We start from the raw sequence: 24319 nt of genomic DNA, 5'->3' as shown, positions 1-24319 counted from the left end.
TTGAATGAAAATTTAAGATGATATTAGAAGAAAAAAAATATGAAAAGAAATAAAAATTTAATGGTAATGATATGTAGCGTTTGAGGTGATAGGTGTGCAGTGGTGTTGATAAAATTGTGGTTAAATGAAGGGTAATTTAGTCTTTTTCAAATATTTGTGTCTTGTTTATTATTTTTACCAAACACAATACATAGACACAAATATTTTATGTCTATGTCTTTAATGTCTGTGTCTTTGTATCTATGTCTCATCCTATACATCAACCAAACGGAGCCCAAAAGAATTGTTATTTATATTCACTTTCTTTTGTATAATTTTTTAGGACTATTTTTCTTTTCCTACCATATGATAAAATAAGGGACTAACCCCATCGAATTGGTGGAGAAGAATGAGTACTAAAATTCTCTCCTGTCAAATTAATTAGCTCTTGTAGTAAATTCAGAAACAGGAGCAAACAAAAACATGCTTCGCTTCACATGATCTTTAATGGTATTTCAGTAATTTTAACCATTAATCTTTGTTATAAAAATATATACATAATTGAGGTTAAAATTAAAATGATTAAAATACTAATGTTTGTAGAACACTTAAAACTTTTTAATATTATTTTGAAAAATTTTTAAATATTAAAAACACCAATATTTCAATAATTTTAACCGTTAATTTTAATTAATATATATTATTTTTTATATTTAAAATTCTTCTTATACTATATATATATATATATATATATATATATATATAGCAATAAACACTTGCACAAACTTATTTGGTCATAAGGAGCCTTTGAACTTTATATTTATATCCTGCAATGAAATCCCTCCCCTTGGATAATCTTTGCCTCAAAATAATACTACCCAAGAAATCATTGTTCTTGAATGGCAGCTGATTGGCATGGACATATAAACTTTCATGAACTGCATGCAACAGGGAAAAGGATGTTAGTTGCTTTCATTGCAAGTCATTTTTTGTGTAAGTAATTCACAATTTTTACTGCAGAAAAACTTATAACCCTGAATCTGCTATTCCATATGCTTTCCATCAACTATATAAGTTAAATGAAACTGAAAACTTTGATGAAGAAGGTACAAGTTAATGATTCACTTTTCCCAATCTAGCTGTTAAATTATTGCCTTTGGAGAGTGCAGAAGAATTACCTGTTTGATAATCCTTGATAGATTATTTGAATTTCAGGGATGTAAGACACTTCAGCCCACCTGGAGATGTGTTGGTATGGCGTTTGCAATGGCCTTGAACATAGATTGTACCACCTGGCTGCCTGAAAGTGAAATAGAATTCAGTGAAAGTGGCAAATCCTGCAGCTCTACATCATCGTTTTCGGATATCACTATGCGAATTGCAGGAGCCCTTGGGAAGAAGAAACAAGCTTCTGGCATCCTATAATGCTGTGTTTTTTTTTTTTTGAACGAAGGAGCTCAACATTCACGTGGAGCAAAGAAAAATAAGACAACAAAAGGAAAAAAGAAAAATAATTCCGATGTCATCTCCGGCATAGCCATCAACAATAGGAATTATTCATCATACCACTCTGCAGCACATGAAAAAGTTTGAGCCACACATTCTACTGCTCCTGTTGTCTTGCTCTGAAATATGGCCTCATTCCGTTGTAACCAAATGTTCCATATAGCTGAAAAGAACCCAACTAGCCAAAACTTGCGCCTCTCTTTTTTCATAGGCATTGATCTCCAACTCTCAAAGCGTTCTTTCAAAGGAAGGTCAGGCAAACCTTTTGATAATATTGGACAATAATGCAGTGCAAGATGTTTAAGTTGAGGAAAAGCACTAGGCTCAAATGAATCCCACTCCTGCCAGCAAGGCATGTAACAGAATTCAAGATGTTCCAAGGATGGAAAAGGTGGTGCTGTCCTGAAAAAACTATCATTCCTGTAAAACTCAGCACCAATGGTCCGCAGAGAATCGAAATTCACAATGATCAAGGACTTGAGATTAGGAAGTTGTCCAAGTGAAGGAAGCATGCAGCAGTTTCTGCAGGAGTCAAGAACAATGCTACTCATATTGTGGTAGGAAGAGTGGCCTAGCCAATTTGGAAATGTTGTACCTCTGTAGCTATATATCAATAGCTCTTTCACCTCATTGTGAGGTTGTAACTTGTCAAATATGCCTCTTTCATGCTCGAATTCGAGACCATACATAAAACAAAGTACTAATGTGCTTCTTCTCCATCATTCTTGCCTCTGATGGCTCGCTGCTATTCCGGACATTCTCTAATTTGCAAATCCCAAAGGGGCCATGGATATTTGCAAGTCCTCCAAGTTCTGCAATCACGTTCTCTTCATCAACATTGAAGTCAGTCAAGTGTTGCAGATTTTGTAGTTTGCTCATTCCCTTTGGCAACTCCAGCAAAGAGCTTTCCCCAATGTCAAGATGGCGCAAATTCACTAGATTTTGCATGCTGCTTGGAAGCCTATGCAGATTATTACAAAAGTACAGTTTCAGTGTTTGTACAAGAGAGATCCAAATAACGCAGCTGGGTTAATTCACCTATCGAATCGGCAATGCAACAAGATTTTGAAAGGGACGAAATGAGAAAACTCTTAAGCGTTAAAATATTGATAATATGATAGGCAGTTGCATGTCATTGTTGAAGGACACAACTCTGGAACAGATGGGGCAAAAATGTCCTCAGATGTTGTGCCCTGCCAAAGGCCTGCAAATTTCTTGAGATGTGATTACTCAAAGTGTTATATGACAAATGACGAGTTCTAGCACCGATCTGGTTTGCTTTCCCACTTTCTTCCAATCTGAAATAGAATTCTCCACCAACAGATGTTGCTAAGTCATGCATGAGATCATGCATCACAAAACAGTCACCATCAATGCTAAAACGCTGAAAACTAAAAGCAGCATTTTAAATTTGGAGGAAGATAATGGTAGCTAATTCTCAATGCTGGAATAATATTACTCTCATTATCAGGTAGTTCCCATATTTCACTCTCCATAATAGTCTTCCAGTTTCTGATGTCATCTTGTCTTCTCAGAATCCCTCCGAGCATTAGCGCTGCTAATGGTAACCCCTTACACTTTTCAGCGATTTGTCTACCAATCTTCTTCTTACTTGAATCTTCTCCTAATTCTAATGGAAGACATGAGTGGTTAGCAAACACCAACCAGCAATTGAATCTTCATCATCTAATTGACTTAGATGATAAGCTGGACATGTTTGGACAACGGAAGCAACCTTCTCGCAACGAATTGTTGCAAGAATTTTACTTCCCTTTGGCCCCGTGTTGAAGAGGCTTCTGAAAATCATTCCAAACACCATAGTTCTCATTCCAAACATCGTCCAAAACGACTAAGTACTTCTTCCCTATCAGCTTTTCCTTCAATTCGAGTTGAAGAAAACCCAAATCCTTCATATCACAGCTACTTGAAGTAACTGCCTCTATCATAGTCTTGGTGATCTTCTGAATATCAAAATTTTCAGAAACATAAATCCACAACTTAAGATCAAATATTTGCTCCAAAGACTCATCATTATACACCAATTGAGCTAAAGTGGTTTTTCCAAACCCACCCATGCCAACAATCGGAATCACAGATATTTTAGCATATGTTGTATCATCAAATAACAATTCCATTATGGCTTCTTTGTCTTGATCTCTACCATATATAGTGGATCTTTCTAACAGGGATGTTGATGGTGTTCTCCACAACAAGCTCTCCCTAGCATTCTCTTTTAGACCAAGAATGTCTTTGCTTTTTCCAGCATATTCTAGTCTCTCAGTTATGTCTTCCAGTTTTGTAACAACCTCGAACTCTCAAAAATTTAGAAAGCGAGAGAACAAGGTACCAACCTTCTTTTGAGCCGTTCCTGCTTCGGTTGAAACACGATCTAACAAGTCATCAACATCATAGACAGCATCTTTGACATCATCGAGCCACTTCTTCACAGCAGGGTCATTGATTTGTCGCTGCTCAGCATCATTAAGAACAGCTTGAACTGCATACAGATTGGTCTCCAACCTTTTGATTAGCTTCTTGTGAAGCTTCTTTCCCCGAATGAAATTCACAAACTCAGGTGAAGCAAGCTTGTCAAAAACAACTTGAATAAAACTAGACACTAAAGCATGACTTACAATTGCACCTGCCATGATTGCAATGATTACTGAGCAGAAACAGAATTACAGAAACGTACTTCAGAAGGCGACAATTTTCTTTGAGAGCGATACTTGTAAATCACCAATTATAGAAAAAGTTATAATATAAATATGTTAGTTTATATAAAAAAATTAAATTCTAATATTGCATTTCTTGTTTATTGAACAAACTTCATTTTACGAAAACGATAATAAAAAATAGACTAAAATAGTGCTATAATAAACCGATAACTTTATGTTTTCTATAAATATATCATGTCAATATAAACTTATTTTGTTATAATAGAAAGGATAACATTCACCTACAATTTAGCTATCCAAAGATTAATTTCATAATTTCTCACATCAAATTGTTTAATTATATAAAAATTATATTATATTAAGGATGTTAGTTCATATTAATAACATAATTTTATTATTATATCTCCTATTTTGAATATGTTTGTGGTATATGATCATATCTGGAATAAATATTCTTAGACATGATTTTAATATACTACTCCGGTTGATAAAGTGAAATAAAGATAAACATGATCATAAAATTACAAAAAGAATCAGAGTAAAATAAACCTACAACAAAAAGATACACATTTTTTCCTAGAACAACGAAATACCAAAAGCTTTTGACAAAAACTTTTGTTCAATACCACTCTTCGTTATGGATTAAAAAGCTTCCGGAAAGGCCCATCCTTCCTGTCTTTGGCGGCTTCAGTTAGAGCCAGGAATCGCTTGAACCCTGTGGTGGCTGCTCCTCGTCCAAGTGCGGCAGCCCTAGTTAGTACATCCTCCCGAGATGCCATGAGTCCAGCAGCAGAAGGATTAGGCACCACCGGAGCCACTGGGGAAGCTGGGACAACTGTAGGTGTAATCTGTGTTTGCTTAATTCCAGGGCCATGTTTATTGAAGTCATCAAGAATACTTTGTTGATCCGCTTTTTTAAGACCCTGAAATGTGAAAACAGACATAAGTGATTAAAGAATTGACATTCAATCAGTTGCATCTGAAAAACCATAAATAATCAATCCATGAACCATTCCTAAAAATAACAGAGTTGGACGATTATGGTAATTATTCAAATTTATGTTTCATACATATTCCATTAGAATTTTCAACCATGCATTACATGCTCCTCATCACTGTCCACGTTTTTGGAAACCTAGTCCGTATCTTGATAAGATCCAACATTTGACTTGAGCATTGTCTATATGCAAGTCTTATGTCATCAATAATAGACTACTTCCTTTTAGGTCTTATTTTACTAAAGATGTAATGTTCTTTACAAATAGTGAATCTTGAACCACTTTTTTCTTTAGTCTACACATAAATTAAGACTATGCTTCCTTGTTATTCTCCTCAAGCTTGGGACGATTACCCACTTAACAGGGCATATTCACTTATGATTATTCAGCTAGAATAAGTTAAAGTCAAATTAGTCATGAACTTATGATAATTTTAATTATCATGAACTTAGAATTATACAAGTTCATTTTATGCATTTATATGATGAGATAGCCAGTCTCCAGTTTTTGAGGTAGTAATCAGAACTAGAGGAATTCAACGAAGAACTGATAGGAATTAGCAAAACCTTAAGGTCCAGTATTCGCTGAAATTCCATCGGTGTACCCTCAGGTAGTAATGCTCGGTATGTATCTGCCACGGAATCAACTGGAGACAGTATAACCTAAACGTTGCATTCACACAAACCCATGTTAGAAAGAACTAAATAAACTTCAATTATAATAGTGTTTTTTTCCACCAATAACAACAAACCTTCAAAAGTGCCTCAGCTTTGCTCATCTCGCGGCTTACAAACTTGGAATAGCCAGCAGCACCTGAAGTCTGTTGCAGAGAATAAACAATCAACAAGTGTAATGAGAGAAACATTGACAAGCACACAAGAAATTGACAATTATATGACATGAAATTTCATAAGGATTCTTTTGCCCTATAGCATGCAAGATGATAAAGTCAGTTGGTTCAGACAGGCAGTCCATCTCTGCTTCCAATTCAGTAGAGAATTAAAGACCAATGAGGCAACAAGATATTTTATATGGGTAGAATATAACTAGGAACATGTAAATTGTAAAATGCAAAACATAAAGTCTCAGCTATTAATTTTTTATTCATCTTGGTTCAAAAAATAAAATATCAATTTCTAATTATGTCTAAGGGTGAAAGTCGGTGAAAGATTTCTCTTGAAAATTTCATTATCAATATTTTCTATATAAAAACTATAGCTGAAAAAAAAAATTAAATGCTACTGGTAAAAGGAACAACAGCATAGTAAATTCACCAACTCTTGAAATGTGGAGGTCAGATTCCCTAGATTTAAGCTCCAAGGGAAGGAAAGATGACTAAAAAGTATTTGCAGAAGTTAGATCACCTGTCTACCAAGGGAAGGAATTTCAAGAAGGATTGTCTTAACAGCTTGTGTATCCAGTAGCATCTGCAAAAGTATCACTTTGTTAGCTCGTTCTCATAAGGTTTCAAGTGTTCCACAGAAAAAAAAAAAAAAAAGTTTCAAACTCCTTTATGTATCATGTACTCCAGATTAAAAATGTTCAAAACTGTTGAGAATAAAAGCCATCTTACATTTACAAACCTATCAAAAATATGCTTTAGCCTTACTCTTGATGTAACCAAAAGGAAATAAAAACCAATTAAAGAAAGCGGCCAGTACCTGTTGAGCGCCCGTTTCTGATATTTGCTTGCATTTGAAAATGTTAGAATAGAAGCGCGGACCAAGAGATGATGCAAGCTGCGGATAATAAATGGGAAATAAATGTAAACATTCAACTTGCATTATTAAGCAACATTGAGTATTTACCATCTAATTTAGTCCCTTACAACATCTGCAAGAAAAAAGCTATTTGAAACAGAAAAGCATTCAAGGAATATTTTATTTATTATTAATTACAACTAGCATGCCAGAAAAGAAAATGTCCTTAACACCAAGGTTGACATAAAAAATCTTAACTCAATGCATCAAATTGGTATTACCTTGTCCAAAAAGAACTGAAAGTAGACAGGAGAAAGAAGACTTCCAAGAGTAGGAATGCTAGTGGTAAGAATCAGATTTATGGCATTAACATATCTGTAAGAAAAATAATAAGATTAAATTGATAATTTTATCAGGAACAAGGATTACTAATTGTTTTCTCCTTTGGAATTCAGCTTACTCTGACTGATCACCAACACTCTCAAGAGTACCCCATGGTACACGTGTCATTGCAGCCATTTCAATGTCAAACTTGGTTTCCAGGCCATGCACCAAGGTCACCAATGACTTTGTTATAACAGCTGAAAAATCATCCTGCATGATTGCACAATTCTCTTAGAATGACATTTGCAGAGAAAAGCATCATTTTAATGAGAAGATATTAGTACCTGCACTTCTGACATATCTACCCCATCTGCATACTGATGATCTATTATCTTGGAAACGCTCTCAGCCAGTTCACCGGCCTGCCATATGCAAGGCTAAGTAAAACTGGCATTTACTCGTCTTGAACTAAATTAAGCATGATAAAGAAATTTACTGACCGTTTTATGGCAATATTCGGCTGAATTAACAATGTAACAAATCACCCTTTCATCCCTATCAGATGTCTGTACAACAGTTCCCAAGAGTTTATAAAAAAATTTCAAATAAAGAAAGCTGTTTGATAAAATAGTAAGTTAATATGTAGCTTTAACTTCTGACAAATCACGAAAAGCGAATTCTTTACAAGATACCTTTATCTGTCCATCCATGCCTGTGGCAGCAGCAACAATTCCAGTACCACCCTTTGGGAGTCTTACAAAGAGCTTTGTAGCATATGCTTTAAGAATTCTTTGGAAAACCTAAGAGTGAATTGAAATAAAATCATATACATCAGAAAGCTAGACCTCTAAATTACAGTATGCATTGCAAGTTGCAACTAAAAACCAACTCCATTTCCACAGAGAAATTCAAACAGCATTCTTTTGAATTCCTTAATACCCAATAGTTAGTCAGACAATAAGAGTGCAGATCACATGGCCGTTTTTAACTCTTCAACCGCAGCCAACTACATTGGCTACATTACATAACCACCATTTAGCAGGTCTCAAAGTGAAGTTTTTTCTCTTAATAGAGTGTTCCTACTAGTCCCATGTGTTGAACTTTTAACAATTATTCAACAGCTCTGGGCACATGTTTTGTCATTTTTGAAATGGAGAAATATTAGCTATAACTCAGGAGTTACCTTGAACAAATTAAATAGTGTCTGGTTCTTTGTTAAAGCACTGCATCTCTTCAAACTCCTCTTGATTATGAGAAACAACTACACAACAAAACGACAAAGTTAGCTCAAAGCATAATAACAAACTGGCCATCAGAAAAGGAGAAGGGGGCTCCATCATTCATCCGTGCCAGGGGGGATCTATATATCTAACCCTATCTATTATTGGCAACATTAACCAACAGCTACCTAACAGAATTCCTAAAGGCTCTAAGAAATGAAATGACCTATCACCTGCATGCTGCTGGATAAAACGCTATTCTGACCTCCCTCCTCAATATCCCATGTCTCCTCCTATATTGGATGACACATTTAATCAAGGGACAGTGATAAGTAAATCAATGAGTACATACATCAAAAGCAAGACCCAAATTACCTGAACGAGTTTCTCTAAATTTTCCATTAATGTTTTCTCTTCCAATTCTACATATACTCTTAAGTGAGGTTCAAAGCAAGATGAAATAATTCCACGAAAATTGAACTGCCAAAACAACAAAATGTTTATCAGGCCCATCCTAATGAAAATAGATCATTAAGAATAAAGTGAGGACAGCCACTATTACAATAAAGACTAGGAAGCACTCTACATCAAATTCATTTGACTTATTTTTCAATTAGGACATTCAATTTTCTTCACTCCCTTCTTTTACCCTTTGATAATTTGAAAATATTTAATAAAATATTAAATAACTGAGAGACAACATAAGAGTCCAGATAATCCCAAGCATATGATCAGACAAAAGCATTTTATCAAATAAAAAATTACATTAGTCCAATACAATTTCAGTGCTTCAATTGCAGAGATAAAATAAAAGAGATAACCTTGACTAGGAGATTTGAAAATTTTAAATGATGTAATCAGAATGTAGCACATCGTCGGATTTTCTTCTGTAATACCATAAATTAATCTTAGACTAATAAGATAGAGAGATTTTGGATAACAGTGAATAAGAAGTACAATATCTATGTATGTAACACAACCAACAAAACCATTACATTAAATAGATAATAGTCACATAGATCCATACCCCAGCTCCAGGTACCGCCAAATCTTTACTTCCATTGTTTTCCTATTCATAACAACCAAACAAAATGGTCATAGACAACTATAATTTCAATGATTCCTTAGGGATAGGTAATGTAAACTTCACCAATTCATAATACATACCCCATTGTTACTTCCTTGATGAGCAGCAAGCTTTTTCTCATATTTCCTCCGGATATCTGAAGCATTACTGCCAGAATTTGCTCCCCTACCTATTTCCTCAATCTCATTCCCAACCTCCCTGTTTTGAGTGCCTCCTCCAAATTTCTCAGCCAATTCATCTTCAAACTCTAAAGTTCGCTGTAAAGCCTGCAAAAATCAACAAGTGAAACACTGAATTAACACATAAGAGTCATAAATTCACATCGTAAATACATTACATCAACAATTTATTCTTTGTTACCACCATCAATGAATTATTACAAAGCCAGCCATCAACTATTTTGTAAATAAAAGCTCCGGTTAAAAAACAGTGGCAAGAAAATATAGTTGTATAGCATCACACCATTGAAGCAATTATTGTAACAGCAAGTCAATATTTCATCGTTTAATGATTGGTCAAAACCATGGCTTACCAACAACAGGGTCCCCACATCTGGCTTTTCCTTTAGATTAGAAAGAATATCCTCAAGTTGTTTCCTGTAGAGAAAAGTATCACAATCATGAGTCCATACATAATATTCCTGGGCTGAGTACAGTTCATATCAACACATTATTCAGAAAAACGCCTAATAACTTTTTTTTTTGGGTGGGGGTAGGGGTTCTGCATGAAAATCATGGTATATGATTAAATTTGATTATAAAAGTCAGAAAATGTTTCTATGCTGAAGCAATAAAATTACCCATATTCAATAAATTATAATGTCACTTCATAACAAAACTAGAAGAATAATGCTTCACTACAGGCATGCTCTCTTTTGCTGGAAAAAGCATATAACATATATTGCCATATACGATATTTTAAGAAATGTTGTAAGCAAGAAATAACATACCTTGTCTTCTTACAAAATAGGATACATAGACGATATAAAACATGCCATGAAGATGGAAAAATTTTCCAAATCTCTTCATTTGACCTCATTCGGCGCTTAATCCAAGCATATCTTCGTTCAGTTTTATCCAATTTTGCGAGCTCTGAAAGAAGTACAAATATTTAAAAGGTCAAACATAAGCACATTTGATAAGAGCTTGTTGTATAAATAAACACATAAGATTCACATTACAGAGACATAAAAATACCAGCTCCTTCAAAAATTTGTTCATATGAAGTAAGCTCCCTATTGCAGAAATTATTTACCAACTCTTCCCTAACAGAAGGTTCTAATGCATCAACAACCAAGCAAGCATCAGACAACTGCTGGAGCAAATTAGTTTCTTCTGTCTCCTTTCCAGTACCTAAGCTGAGACAAATACAAGGAATTGAGAAACCCAGTTAACACACAAGATTTTTTGTAAACAAACCATGTCTAATGAATTTAAACAAACAAACTATGAGGAAAAATAAATAAAAAAATATTAGCATTCAACAACATAGTATATCCTCTTTTTTTCATATTAAAACACCTGTAGATATTTCCAAAAATAGCAAAAAGGGAGTAACAAATACCTAGAAAAATCAGAAAACACATGTGACTTGAGTATTTGCTTGATATTCTTAAACTTCTCCCTTAGTTCTATGATCTTTGGAATATCCCTATAAGCCTCAAAGTGACTGCATAACTGGTTCACTGCCTGAGACAGATAAAAACAAAAAACAAATGTAAAAATTCATAAATTAGTCCATCAAAATAAAATGCATTTCTTTCAGCATGAGATAGATGAAAATTAAGAAATTCATTAAACATTTTTAATTTACCAAGTAAAAAATATAGTTGAAGCACAACCCCAGACTATATATAATAGTTTATTCAGCAATCACAAAACCTCGGTTTCCAACTGTATTCCTAAATAACTTATTTTCAACCCATAATCTCCAACTCCCAGATTATAAATACATCATAAAATGACACAATAATAATAAAATCACTACCTCATTGTGCAATAGGAACATGGACATCAAGAAACACAATGCATTGGTTTCACAACCATCCCACCCCCCAGCAAAGGAAAAAAAAAACAGAAGCACCATAATGACACCAATCCAATGTAGTAAGCAAATACTTGAAAAGCAACACTGCAACAGTTATCCGAAAAGATGCCACAGGCATAGATCAGATACCTCCAGCTGTGCAGCAGCTTCCTTATATTGACGTTTTGAAGCCATGACTTGAAGCTGTTCAACAGCAGAGACTGCCATATAATAGGTAAGCTTGTTAAAGTAAAAGATTAGATAACATCTATGCATCTAAAGAAACTATCTAGTTAGTGCAATAAACCTATTAAATATTGTACCCAGTTTCCATGTGTATGCTAAAATTCCACCCAATTTGTCTAGAGGTTTTCATCCAAAGAATGGTCTAGTGGTTTATTTAGTGTTCACGCTACAAATATAGATATACAAGGACATTGCAATCTGTGACAATAACCATGTATGTGTTTGTTACTATGAACTTTAGGGACATGTACTATGTTTGTGTGCTACGGCAAAATAATATAGTAGCAAGCTTAGGAACTATTAAAACAGATTTTACAAGAGTAAAAGGGCTACCAAGACCTACCAAGCATTGTAAGACGATGAAGTGCAGTAATTGTTGTAGTTATATGCTTCTTTGCAAAATCTAATTTCTTAATGTCGCGACATATTTCTTGAACCATCGTTTCACTCTGTACAGCTTTTGTTTTTATTTCTCGGATCTTATACATAAGTTCCTGCATAATTAAAAAAAGAAAAATAGTATTAAAATACCAACCAGACAAGAATGGATGGAGCTAATAAATTACATGCAATGCAACATAAATATTTAAAGAGAACTAATCTAAGCAATTGAACAAAGAACTAATAGAAACACAATAGAGTGGACGCAAACCTCCACAGCACGTGTAGCAGCAGCAAGATCTTCTTTTGCCTTAGTTCCTGAATTACTCTGAAATTATAGAAGCCAGGGCATGAAAAACCAGAAATTATGGAAACAAATTATGTTCAATAAAAAAACTGTTAAAAATCTTGTATGGTAATATGCAATCACATTTCTGATGTATCAACACCTTAGTGATCTTAGAGAATCACATTTAGTAAGATAGTAACGGATCAAGAAGGCCACTCCACCTTAAAGAAGTTCCTAAGAAGTGGCAACTTGGGCTCACTTTTTATCCACAGGACTCAAACTTGATTCATGGTTTCTTTATTAATATCCGTATCACATCAAGTTTTCTTTTTATTCCTTTTATGTTCTGTATCTTAACAACCGATATCCAAAGTTTATTAAATAACTTAGTCTAGTTTGAGTCAAGTCAGCCTGATCTTCAACCACAATCTACCCGTGCTAGTCTTTTTCTATTCGCAATAACTCGAAAAATGAGATCTAACTTATGGGGAAAACAGCATAACCACTTGAATATCTAACCTGAAAGCTAACATTAACTAGAACTCGGCAGTGGTAGAGTTTTCTAAGGATCAAGTATAATGCAGAGCAACAATGAACAATCAATACTGCATTACTTAGAAATACAATTTGCTTTTGTATATTGGATGCAAAATTGAAGATGAAAGGAAAAGAGATCAAGACCTGTTGGCGAACAGCAGCTAGAATTCCGGCATCTACAGTGCGAATCTCGCTCTGAATTTTCTGCATCAGCGGCTCCACACCAGACAGAGATGCCTCTGCACAACATCATCATCAACAACAACATTATTTCAAATCTCGCCAAAATTAAAACATATATATCACATCAAATAGTAAGGAACACACGCTATTCATCATCACAAACCATTACGAATCTCTGATTCAAAAAAGAAAAACGAAAAAAAAGTACCGTTTGGGAACATCTGGTTGATGTACTCCAAGGCGCTGGACTTGTCCATTGGTGGCAGATCTCGAAAATCGCGATGGTAAATCGAAGGCGTTTGTTAAGGCTCGCACTCGACCATTCCACACAGCGAAGATCGCATTGAAGAGAGTAATCAGAAAGAACAGTGAAGTGTTGTGTTGTGCTGTGAAGCAAATTGAGGTGCTTCGTTCTCTGTTCTCCTGCACCTTGTTTCTTTCTTCTTCAATATGAGGGCTATGTTGTAATATAACGAATTCAGAGGGACTGGTTATGAAATTTCAAAAAGCAAATAACCAAGAAAAACAACAAAAGAAAAATAACTTTTAAAAATTGTTTGACAAAAAAGTATAAAACTGTTGAAATTATGAGAGAGAGAGAGAGAGGGGGGGGGGATAAAAAGGAACGAATTTAGATTAATAATATTATATTATAATATGCTACAAAAAAAAAAAGGCTTGAATTGATAATTACACATTTTACTATTTTAGGACTCATGACATAAACTAGAGCAATTTATCAAAATAAATAAAATGGCCAAATTCATTTTACAAAAATTTCAGTCTCTAAAATTTATTTTTCCAGCAACAAAATGTTACAGGTTTAAGTGGTATAAATATTTAAATTAATAAATCAAATGATGATCGAGTTTTTTTTTTTAAGAAAAGAAAATAGAACAAAATAGTTGGTAAAATAAAAAAAATTAGAGAATTTTACAATGCACTTAACAGTCCAGGCAAAGTATTTGATGGAGCTGGTTATGACAATTCCATCTGATGGAACTGGAGAAAATAATTATAAAATTGTCTCAATTTATTTTGCTGTATTTATTAAGAGAAAGTTCAGGGTCAGCACTTTTGTTGAAATTTAGCTCTCACTTAACCATAAAAAAAAATAATTAATCCTACACCATTAGATAATATTTTACACCATTAAAAATATTGATAATGGCTAAACATCACAAATTTTACTGTCCCCTAACATTTCTCATTTATTAATAAGCAACAAATTTTTTTAAAATTAATTTTTAACCACAAAAGAAGATGGTCCACATTATCTGACAACCAGTCTGAAAAAGAAGCTCCTCTGCTATGGAGTTATATCGCCCAAATCCAACACTTTCAAGTTTTGAAAATAGATTCCCCACAAAAAAAAAAGGACCATTGAGAATGTTACCAGAGGTTCAAGAAATGCAGGGTGTTGGCAATAGAGGAGGGTGGTTGAAGAAGTTGGCAAAGGCAATGGCGACAGTGTGGTTCCATCGGTGGAGGACGCGACAGAGGCAATCTGTGGTTCCCAAAAATATTGTTGCTACTCATTTTAAATACAGTAAAATAAATTGGGGCAATTCTTTAAATATTTTGTGCAGCTCCATCAAATGGAGTTATTGTGGACAACTCCATCAAATACTTTGCCAACAGTCCAAATTAACAACTCAAAACGCAGTTTTGAACGAACGCAGGGAAGAAGAAGAGAGTGACTCTCTCGTGCATCACGGAGAAGAACGCAAGAAGAACCGTAATTGAAGCATTTTCATCTCAGGTAGCTACCTCTTTTACAAGTCTTCCAATCTCTTCATCTTTGTTTCGTTATGTGTTTGTGCGTTGAAGTTTGAACCGCCGCTGTCCTTCCCAATTCTCAGTCTACTTGAATTTAGGGTTTTCCAGCCATAGTTTGTACTTTTTGGACCATGATACACTCGAATCTGCATCTCTTGCATTGTTGTTTGAGTAATAATGTTGCCACTTGAGCTTCAAGATTTATGTAATTAAAGATAATCGAAGGTTTTTTTAGCATCGCACAAATCGGTTGCTAAATGTGTAGGTAATGTTATGTGCAAAGTCCTCCTTGAAGCGATTGTGATGATAAATGTTTCAGACTTTCTGCATTGATAGGTCTTCGTTGGGTGCTATGTTATTATTATTCCGTAATTTGAACAATTTGTCATTGACAATCTTTTCCTAGCGTTTATGTAACCGGTTCATTCCCTTGTTTTTCATGGTTAACTTTTGTTTCTCTTAAGAGCATGGTAGTGTTCTCCATAATTTGGACAAGTTCTCATTGACAATCGTTGATGCTGCTGATTTTCTGATGATTTCAACTTACATAGCAAAACTAGAATTTGCTTAGTATTTTTAGGAAATTAATATCAAGAAATGCTGTTGTCTTTTGTTCACTCCATATTCTGCAAATGTGTAAATATCTATCCTGATAGATTAATTTTCCCATTTCTACTTTGATGTGATCTCGTATATTTTTCCCTTTCTACGCTCAAGTTTCAGTTATATCTAGTACTTGAATCTTTTAGTACTAAAGTTTCAATTTGATCAAATACATTATGTATAGATTCATCATTTGTTTAATGGTAAGGACTCAGAAATTTAACTATCAACTTTTAAATTTTGTTGTCATTCACATCAACAGATGGCATCAGCAGCAGAGAAGTATGCTTCATTTCAGGAGAAAGTGACTAGAACAGTGTTCTTTGACAACCTTTCACCCCAAGTCTCTGAATCTGTCTTGAGAAGTGCTATTGAGCAGTTTGCAACGGTAAAAAGTGTCAAGTTCATTCCCAACTACCTTGGACCAAGAAATCTGCCGGAGTGTGCATTAGTAGAGTTGGATTCCTCCAAGAAGGTCAAGGAGGTTATCACCATGATAGGGCAGTACCCGTTCATGATGTGCGGGACGCCACGGCCGGTAAGGGCTCATCCTGCTGAGGCGGAAATGTTTGATGATCGGCCTCAAATTCCTGAAAGAAGGATAAGGTTTCGCTGGTTGGATCCAAATGATGCGGATTTTGAGGTGGCAAAGGAATTGAAGCATCTTACGCGCCAACATGCTGCAGAACATGAATATGCACACAACGTAAGTTCACACGTTTTTATTTTGAGTGAATACTCCACCCCTTCCAAGAAAAAAAACACCAAATTCGGCCCCTGAAATTTTTTTTTGAGTAGTGCTAGGTAACCAATGGCCTAAGTGTACAATATGTACAATGGGCTAAATCTTTGGTTTATGAATTAAATGAACATCACTTATACTATGCAGAATAACCATCCGGATACCAAGGATAACCATCCGGATACCAGGGATAATAAACATCTCATGTTATAAAAAATTAATTTTGGGTTCACCAAGATTCGAACTCTTGACCTTCCGCATCTAGAACTCTTATACCATGTTCTGAAACCACTCATCCCAAAAGCGTAACCTGACAGGATAACGTAACACTAATAATGATATCTCTAATACTTTCTAAATCTTCATTGTACACATTGTACGCTTAGGCCATTGGCTCCCTAGACTTTCTCTTTTTTTTTTGGGATTGATTAGCCCCTGTGCAAAAAAAAACAACATTGATTTTTTTTTTTTTGCACAGGGGCCTCGTTGTCCTTTTGAGACAATTGTCAGGGGTCGGATTGGGTTTTTTTTTGTTAAGGGGCTCGTTGTCTTTTGAAGTAATTGTCAGGGGCTATTTTGGGTTTTATTCTTTTATTTTTTTCTCAACTGCATCACAAGCATTATGATCCCCCTTGTTCTTGGCTTTTATTTTCTGTTGATCCCTTCTATTTACTGTTCATATCTTTCTATTATATGCAATGGATTTATGGGAATTGTGTGTCTACACTATGAAATGGTTTTTGTATCCGAAGACCACTTGCTCTATGAAAATGCTGCCCCCTTTTTGTGATGTCATAATGATGTTCAAAATATGTGGCTTGTTAATTCATAATCAGTATGAGATTTTGTGGTATTTAGGTTATTCTATTGTGATTTTATATGCATTTTGTGTTCTTTTCTTTTAGCTGCAACTACTACTTGAAGAAAACCTTGCCCAGCAACAGGGAGAAACACTTGAAATGCATTACAAAAAGTATAAATTACTTGACAGCGTTGTATCTGATGGAACTGCCAAGCGTCTGAAAGAAAGGTATAATCTCCGTGGTGCAGATGAATGAAGGCTTCTTCTGTTGGGTTTAACATTTCATGTACAGGCTTCAATGCTGCTAATTCTACCAAAGAAAACAATTTGTAAATATGATGCTTCCTTAAGATGCTTTTTTAGTTTTACATTTTGATTGTGGTCCAAATTACATTTTGATAGAAAATTATCTTGTGAACTTTCAAATTAGACGGGTTAAAGTAGAACATAGTGTTTTACTGTTCAACCCTTTGCACTTTTGATATATCAAAAATATCTACACAGATAAAAAGACAAAAATGGAAATATATATATATATATATGCTCATCCATTTCTTTTCTTCATACATTAGGCATATGCATTTTGCTTCAATATCAAGTTATTGCCTTCTTGTCTTTTAGAGAAAAGGATGGTCCAATAAAATTACTATATTTTAGAGAATTTATTATACTACTTTGAATAATAATATCTAGTCTGGGATTTTGTCTAAATATTTTAGAAATAGTTATCAATGAAAAAAAAAATAGATTTGTTCATTCAATGCCAACTCATTCCATTTTCTTTGTGGCTTAATCATCTCTAAACATACACATACAGTTACTTGGTTTGAGATATTAAGAACTATAACTCCAAATTTAAAACTTGGGACTTTCTTTTTCTTAAAATGCAAAGAGAGATTCTTCTCGTTCAAACATATTAATTAATCACTACTAAATTAAAAAATATTTCCGGATCTAAACGCAAGAGATATGGCTAATTTTCTTATTTAAAATAGTATTGCGCGATGCCACGATTACTCTTCTAGTGAACAATAATTTTGCTTAAGAAAACAAACAAACAATAACAACTATTGGTGTATGAAGGATTAGGAAAATGACTTGAACGTAAGTCAAACTTAGACTTTTTCTTTATGTTGTTGTTAGTTGTTACTAAACTGTTCGTAGATGATCTCAAGTGCTGGGGACTCAACGTGAGATCATGTAAAAAGTAAACAGAAAAATTAATAGAATGAGTTTAAAGTTTGATGGATCAAGTCATCGAATCAGATTACGAAAGAAAATTTCACTATGCAGGCAATTGATTTGAAAAAATGTTTGGTTAGTGTGTATATAATTTGTCGTGCCATATTTGTTGTGAAATAAAAGATATATATATATATATGTAAAGATGTATAAATAGAAGACTCTAGTATTAAAATAATTAGCTCAATGATAATTTATATATATATAATAATATTATATATTATAATGTGTATATATATACAAAGATAGAAAGAAGTATTAAAAATAAAAAGAGAGAGAATTGCATATGTTTATTGTTACTATCTCAATATAATAAAGATGATTAATATTGCTATTAATATTATATGTAAAGAGTAATAGAAAAGAGAATTTAGAATACTAATAAAATAAAAGAAGAGAAAGAATTGTAGTAGAAATATAAAGAGAAGAGTATTTGATTGCAACATAAAGAGAGAAGTGATTTTATTATTACTTGCTTGTGTGGTATCACCTACTGAGGTTTAGCCTCTATTTATACAAGTAAAGAGGCCACCTTATTCCACTGTTATTAAATACAAAGGCTTTGGTAATAATGAACTTCAGTATGGAAAATGTTAGCCACCCATGGTCATTCATTGTTGTTCTTATCGTAACACTCCCCCTTGAATGACCATTTAGAATTATGCCTCGTTAAAACCTTACTAAAGAAAACCCAATGGGAAAAACTTTAGTGAAAGAAAAAGAGTACAATATCCTTTGTGATGGGGACTGCCTCATTAAAAACCTTGTCAAGAAAAACCCAATGGGAAAAAACCTGACCAAGGGAAAAAGAGTACAGTCTCCCCCTCTTGCCGACATCATTTAATGTCTCGAAATCGGCGCATCCCAATCTCATGTACTAATCTTTCAAAGGAGGATTTTGGGAGTGACTTTGTAAATAAATCTGCTAGATTGTCACTTGAGCGGATTTGTTGAACATCAATTGTCCCTTGATTTTGAAGATCATGAGTGAAGAAGAATTTGGGAGAAATATGCTTTGTTCTATCACCCTTGATGTACCCACCCTTAAGTTGATCAATGTATGCTGTATTATCTTCAAACAGGACAGTTGGAGCTATCTTATGATCAATTAGTCCACATGATGACAGAATATATTGAATTAGACTTCTCAGCCAAAAACACTCGCGACTAGCTTCATGAATCGCCAATATTTCAGCATGATTAGAGGAGGTTGCTGCTATCGTCTGTTTCGTGGACCTCCATGATATAGCTGTTCCACCATATGTAAACAGATATCCTGTTTGAGATCTCCCTTTATGTGGATCAGACAAGTATCCAGCATCTGCATAGCCAACTAGTTGTGACTTGGATCCATAGGGATAAAATAATCCTATATCAACCGTTCCATGAAGATATCGAAAAATTTGTTTGATTCCACTCCAATGTCTTCTGGTTGGAGAGGAACTATACCTTGCTAGTAAATTCACCGCGAATGATATGTCAGGTCGCGTATTATTAGCAAGATACATTAGCGCTCCAATGGCACTAAGATATGGTACTTCAGGACCAAGGATATCTTCATTTTCTTCTTTAGGACGGAATGGATCCTTTTTCACATTCAAAGATCTTACGATCATTGGGATACTTAATGGATGTGACTTATCCATATAAAATCTTTTCAAGATCTTTTCTGTGTATGTTGTTTGATGAATAAAGATCCCACCTTTTATATGCTCGATCTGCAGGTCGAGACAAAACTTAGTCTTTCCAAGATCTTTCATCTCAAACTCTTCTTTTAGAGTTTTTATAATTGTTGGAATCTCTTCAGGAGTCCCCATGATATTTAAATCATCAACGTACACAGCAATTATAACGAATCCAGGTGCAGATTTCTTTATAAAAACACATGGACAGATATCATCATTCTTGAATCCGTTTTTGGCCAGATACTCAGTAAGACGATTATACCACATTCGTCCAGATTGCTTTAGACCATATAAAGATCTTTGCAATTTGACTGAGTATAACCCTTGCGAATATTCATTGGATGGTTTAGATATCTTTAGTCCTTCAGGGACTTTCATATAGATATCTCGATCTAATGAGCCGTATAAGTAGGTTGTTACCACATCCATTAAATGCATATGCAGTTTATGATATGCAGATAAACTGACCAAATAACGCAATGTTATCGCATCCACTACAGGGGAATACGTTTCTTCATAATCTATACCGGACCTTTGTGAAAAACCTTGTGCCACAAGTCGGGCTTTATAGCGCACAACTTCATTTTTCTCATTTCGTTTTCTCACAAATACCCACTTATATCCAACAGGTTTTACATCTTCAGGTGTACGGACTACAGGTCCAAAGACTTCACGTTTTGCAAGTGAGTCTAATTCAGCCTTCATGGCTGCTTCCTATTTTGGCCAATCATTTCTTTGTCGACATTCTTCAACTGATCTTAACTCAATATCCTTACTTTCATGCATGATATTTAATGCCACATTATATGCAAATATTTCATTGACAATTATCTTATTTCGGTCCCATTTCTCTCCTGTAAAGACATAATTTATCGAGATCTCGTCATTTTCACAATTTTCAGGTACCTGAACGTCTTCTGGCGTTATATCAGAATTTTGGACAACTGCAGGTGTCTTTACTATGTCTTTTTTAACAGGAATATTATTTACCTCTTTTCTCTTTCGAGGATTTTTGTCTTTGGAACCGACAGGCCTGCCACGCTTCTGGCGTGTATTTGCTTCCGTGGCTATTTGCCCTATTGGAAAATCAATTCGAATTGGGGCATTTTCCGCCCTGCCACGCTTCTGGCGTGAATTTGCTTCAGTGGCTACTTGTCCTACTGGGACGTCAATTCGAATTGAGGCATTTTCCGCTGGTATGTAAGATTTGGTTATCCTCTTTGTATCGGAAAATGCATCAGGCAATTCATTTGCTATTCTTTGCAAATGTATAATCTTTTGAACTTCCAGTTCACATTGCCCTGATCGAGGATCTAAATGCATCAATGATGATGCATTTCAGTTAAGCTCCTTTTCAGGAAGCTTATTCTCTCCTCCTAATGTTGAAAATTTTGATTCATCAAAATGGCAATCCGCAAACTGGGCTTTAAATACATCTCCAGTTTGTATCTCAAGATACCTCACTATAGAGGGAGAATCATATCCAACATATATTCCTAATTTTCTTTGGGGTCCCATTTTGGTGCGATTAGGTGGTGCAATAGGAACATATATCGCACACCCAAATATTCTTAAATGGGAAACATTTGACTGCTGGCCAAAAGCTAATTGCATAGGAGAGAATTGATGATAACTCGTTGGCCTCAAACGAATAAGTGTTGCGGCATGTAAAATAGCATGCCCCCAAACCGAGGTTGGGAGATTTGTTCTCATAAGGAAGAGTCTAGCAATTAATTGGAGGTGCTTAATAAGTGATTCTGCTAACCCATTTTGCGTGTGAACATAAGCTACTGGATGTTCAACACTTATTCCATTAGCCATACAATAAGCATCAAAAGCTTGGGAAGTAAATTCACCAGCATTATCAAGACGAATTGCTTTGATTGGATTTTCTGGAAATTGTGCTTTTAATCGAATAATTTGAGCCAATAATCTCGCAAATGCCAGGTTGCGAGAAGATAATAAGCACACATGTGACCATCTCGAAGATGCGTCTATTAGGACCATAAAATATCTAAAAGATCCACATGGTGGATGAATAGGTCCACATATATCACCTTGAATCCTTTCCAGGAATTCAGGAGACTCAAATCCAATCTTTACTGGTGATGGCCTTAAAATTAACTTTCCTTGAAAACATGCAGCACAACAAAATTCACTAGTTTTAAGAATCTTCTGATTCTTTAGTGAATGTCCATGAGAATTTTCAATAATTCTTCTCATCATGGTTGTTCCCGGATGACCCAATCGGTCGTGCCAAGTTATGAATTCATTTGGGCTAATAAACTTCTGGCTTACAGTGGCATGTGATTCAATTGCACTAATCTTGGTATAATACAACCCAGATGAAAGTGAGGGTAATTTTTCTAATATAACTTTCTTATTTAAATCATGAGTTGTGATATATAAATACTCATGATTTCCTTCATTCATCATCTCAACATGATATCCATTTCGGCGAATATCTTTGAAACTCAACAAGTTCCTCAGAGACTTGGTAGATAATAGTGTATTATTTATTATAAATTTTGTTCCTCCAGGAAACAAAATTATAGCTCTTCCGGAGCCTTCTATCACATTGCCTGAGCCAATAATAGTGTTAACATATTCCTCTTTTGGAACAAGATGGGTAAAATATATATCACTTTTGAGAATAGTGTGCGAACTTGCACTATCCGTAAGGCATACATCTTCATTACATATCCTTGCCATTCTTCAAAAACAAATAATAATAAAATGAGTAGTATGCACAGTTAAATTGAATACTTGATTAGAATTATTTTTCTAAGAAACACTGTACATAAAATAATGTCATATACTAAAATTTTATTTTAAAATTTGACACATTTAATAATTTTAAAATTCATATTAATATTTCATTGTTTATGTACATCACATTTGAAACTTAAATACATAGAAAATAAAACTTAACAATAAGTTCTTTACATTATTTATTTACATATATACTTCACAATCCCACATATTAAACTATTCCATCATTGATCAAATGACCAATATTTCCTTCAGGGTCCTAAAAGAAATCAGATACATCATAATGAGTGGTGGAGTTCTCAGCATCATTTGAAACAAAATTTGTTTCCTTTCCTTTGTCGTTCTTTTTCAAAGATGCCTGGTAAAGATCGACTAGGTGCCTTGGGGTACGACAGGTACGTGACCAATGGCCCTTTCCACCACAGCGGAAACACTTCTCCTCGGTTGATTTATTCTGCCCGATATTCCTTTCTTTGTCCCACTTCTGGTGAGATCCTCTCTTTTGAACACAATTCTTTTTCCTTCCATAAATTTTCTTGTTATTAAAAGCTTGCCATTTACCTCTTCTGGGGTAACGATTTGCCGCATTTACTTCAGGAAATGGGGCGGCGCCAGCTGGGCGCGCTTCATGATTTTTCAATAACAACTCATTGTTGCGTTCGGCAACAAGAAGGCAAGAAATTAACTCAGAATATTTCTTAAACCCTTTCTCTCGATACTGCTGCTGCAGGAGCACATTCGAGGCATGGAAGGTTGAGAAAGTTTTCTCCAACATATCATGATCAGTTATTTTTTCTCCACACAATTTCATTCGTGAGGTGATTCAAAACATTGCAGAATTATATTCATTTATAGATTTAAAATCTTGTAAACGCAAATGCGTCCATTCATATCGGGCCTGAGGAAGTATCACTGTTTTCTGATGATTATACCTTTCTTCAAGGTCTTTCCAAAGATCTGCAGGATCTTTTAATGTAAGATATTCATTTTTCAATCCTTCGTCAAGATGACGACGGAGAAAAATCATGGTTTTAGCTTTATCCTTCTGGGATGCATTATTTTCAACCTTAATGGTATCTCTAAGATCCATTGAATCAAGATGGATTTCAGCATCTAGTATCCATAATAAATAATTGTTTCCAGATATATCAAGAGCATTGAATTCAAGATGAGAGAGCTTCGACATAATGAAAATTTGTTACCTGAGTCTTCCTAAAAATTTGATCAGAGTCTCGTGCTGATAACGTGTTGTGAAATAAAAGATATATATATATATATATATATATATATATATATATATATGTAAAGATGTATAAATAGAAGACTCTAGTATTAAAATAATTAGCTCAATAATAATTTATATATATATAATAATATTATATGTTGTAATGTGTATATATATACAAAGATAGAAAGAAGTATTAAAAATAAAGAGAGAGAGAATTGCATATGTTTATTGTTACTATCTCAATATAATAAAGATGATTAATATTATATGTAAAGAGTAATAGAAAAGAGAATTTAGAATACTAATAAAATAAAAG

At 34.4% G+C, this 24319-nt stretch overlaps 3 protein-coding genes and 1 long non-coding RNA gene across 4 annotated transcripts; 2 read left to right on the top strand and 2 right to left on the bottom strand.

The window, feature by feature from the left end:
* The first annotated feature begins 778 nt into the window (after positions 1 to 778).
* Positions 779 to 2200, top strand: LOC140178251 (uncharacterized). The gene is made up of 2 exons (XR_011870571.1): positions 779 to 972; positions 1195 to 2200. It is a non-coding gene; the product is annotated as an uncharacterized lncRNA (long non-coding RNA).
* A 1048-nt stretch (positions 2201 to 3248) lies between these two features.
* On the bottom strand, positions 3249 to 4133 carry LOC140178460 (putative disease resistance RPP13-like protein 1). The gene is made up of 2 exons (XM_072215546.1): positions 3837 to 4133; positions 3249 to 3791 (listed from the first exon to the last, which is right to left on the bottom strand). Exons 1-2 carry the CDS (start codon positions 4131 to 4133, stop codon positions 3249 to 3251), a joined length of 840 nt encoding a protein of 279 aa, XP_072071647.1.
* A 398-nt stretch (positions 4134 to 4531) lies between these two features.
* Positions 4532 to 13767, bottom strand: LOC112741391 (vacuolar protein sorting-associated protein 53 A). Its single transcript, XM_025790359.3, has 24 exons — positions 13359 to 13767; positions 13112 to 13206; positions 12413 to 12469; positions 12104 to 12254; positions 11665 to 11735; positions 11053 to 11177; positions 10686 to 10846; positions 10439 to 10580; positions 10022 to 10085; positions 9570 to 9755; positions 9430 to 9471; positions 8778 to 8882; positions 8636 to 8695; positions 8366 to 8443; positions 7875 to 7982; positions 7683 to 7748; positions 7527 to 7604; positions 7319 to 7452; positions 7140 to 7233; positions 6820 to 6897; positions 6523 to 6585; positions 5910 to 5978; positions 5725 to 5820; positions 4532 to 5083 (listed from the first exon to the last, which is right to left on the bottom strand). Exons 1-24 carry the CDS (start codon positions 13405 to 13407, stop codon positions 4796 to 4798), a joined length of 2460 nt encoding a protein of 819 aa, XP_025646144.1. The 5' UTR covers positions 13408 to 13767; the 3' UTR covers positions 4532 to 4795.
* Positions 13768 to 14399: 632 nt separating this feature from the next.
* Positions 14400 to 17595, top strand: LOC112741390 (ASI1-immunoprecipitated protein 1). Its single transcript, XM_025790358.3, has 3 exons — positions 14400 to 14912; positions 15795 to 16238; positions 17180 to 17595. Exons 2-3 carry the CDS (start codon positions 15795 to 15797, stop codon positions 17330 to 17332), a joined length of 597 nt encoding a protein of 198 aa, XP_025646143.1. The 5' UTR covers positions 14400 to 14912; the 3' UTR covers positions 17333 to 17595.
* The last annotated feature ends 6724 nt before the right edge of the window (positions 17596 to 24319 follow it).

Source organism: Arachis hypogaea, chromosome 14 (genome assembly GCF_003086295.3).
Source record: "Arachis hypogaea cultivar Tifrunner chromosome 14, arahy.Tifrunner.gnm2.J5K5, whole genome shotgun sequence".
NCBI classification, from domain to species: Eukaryota; Viridiplantae; Streptophyta; class Magnoliopsida; order Fabales; family Fabaceae; genus Arachis; species Arachis hypogaea.
This window is presented reverse-complemented; position numbering and strand designations above follow the sequence as displayed.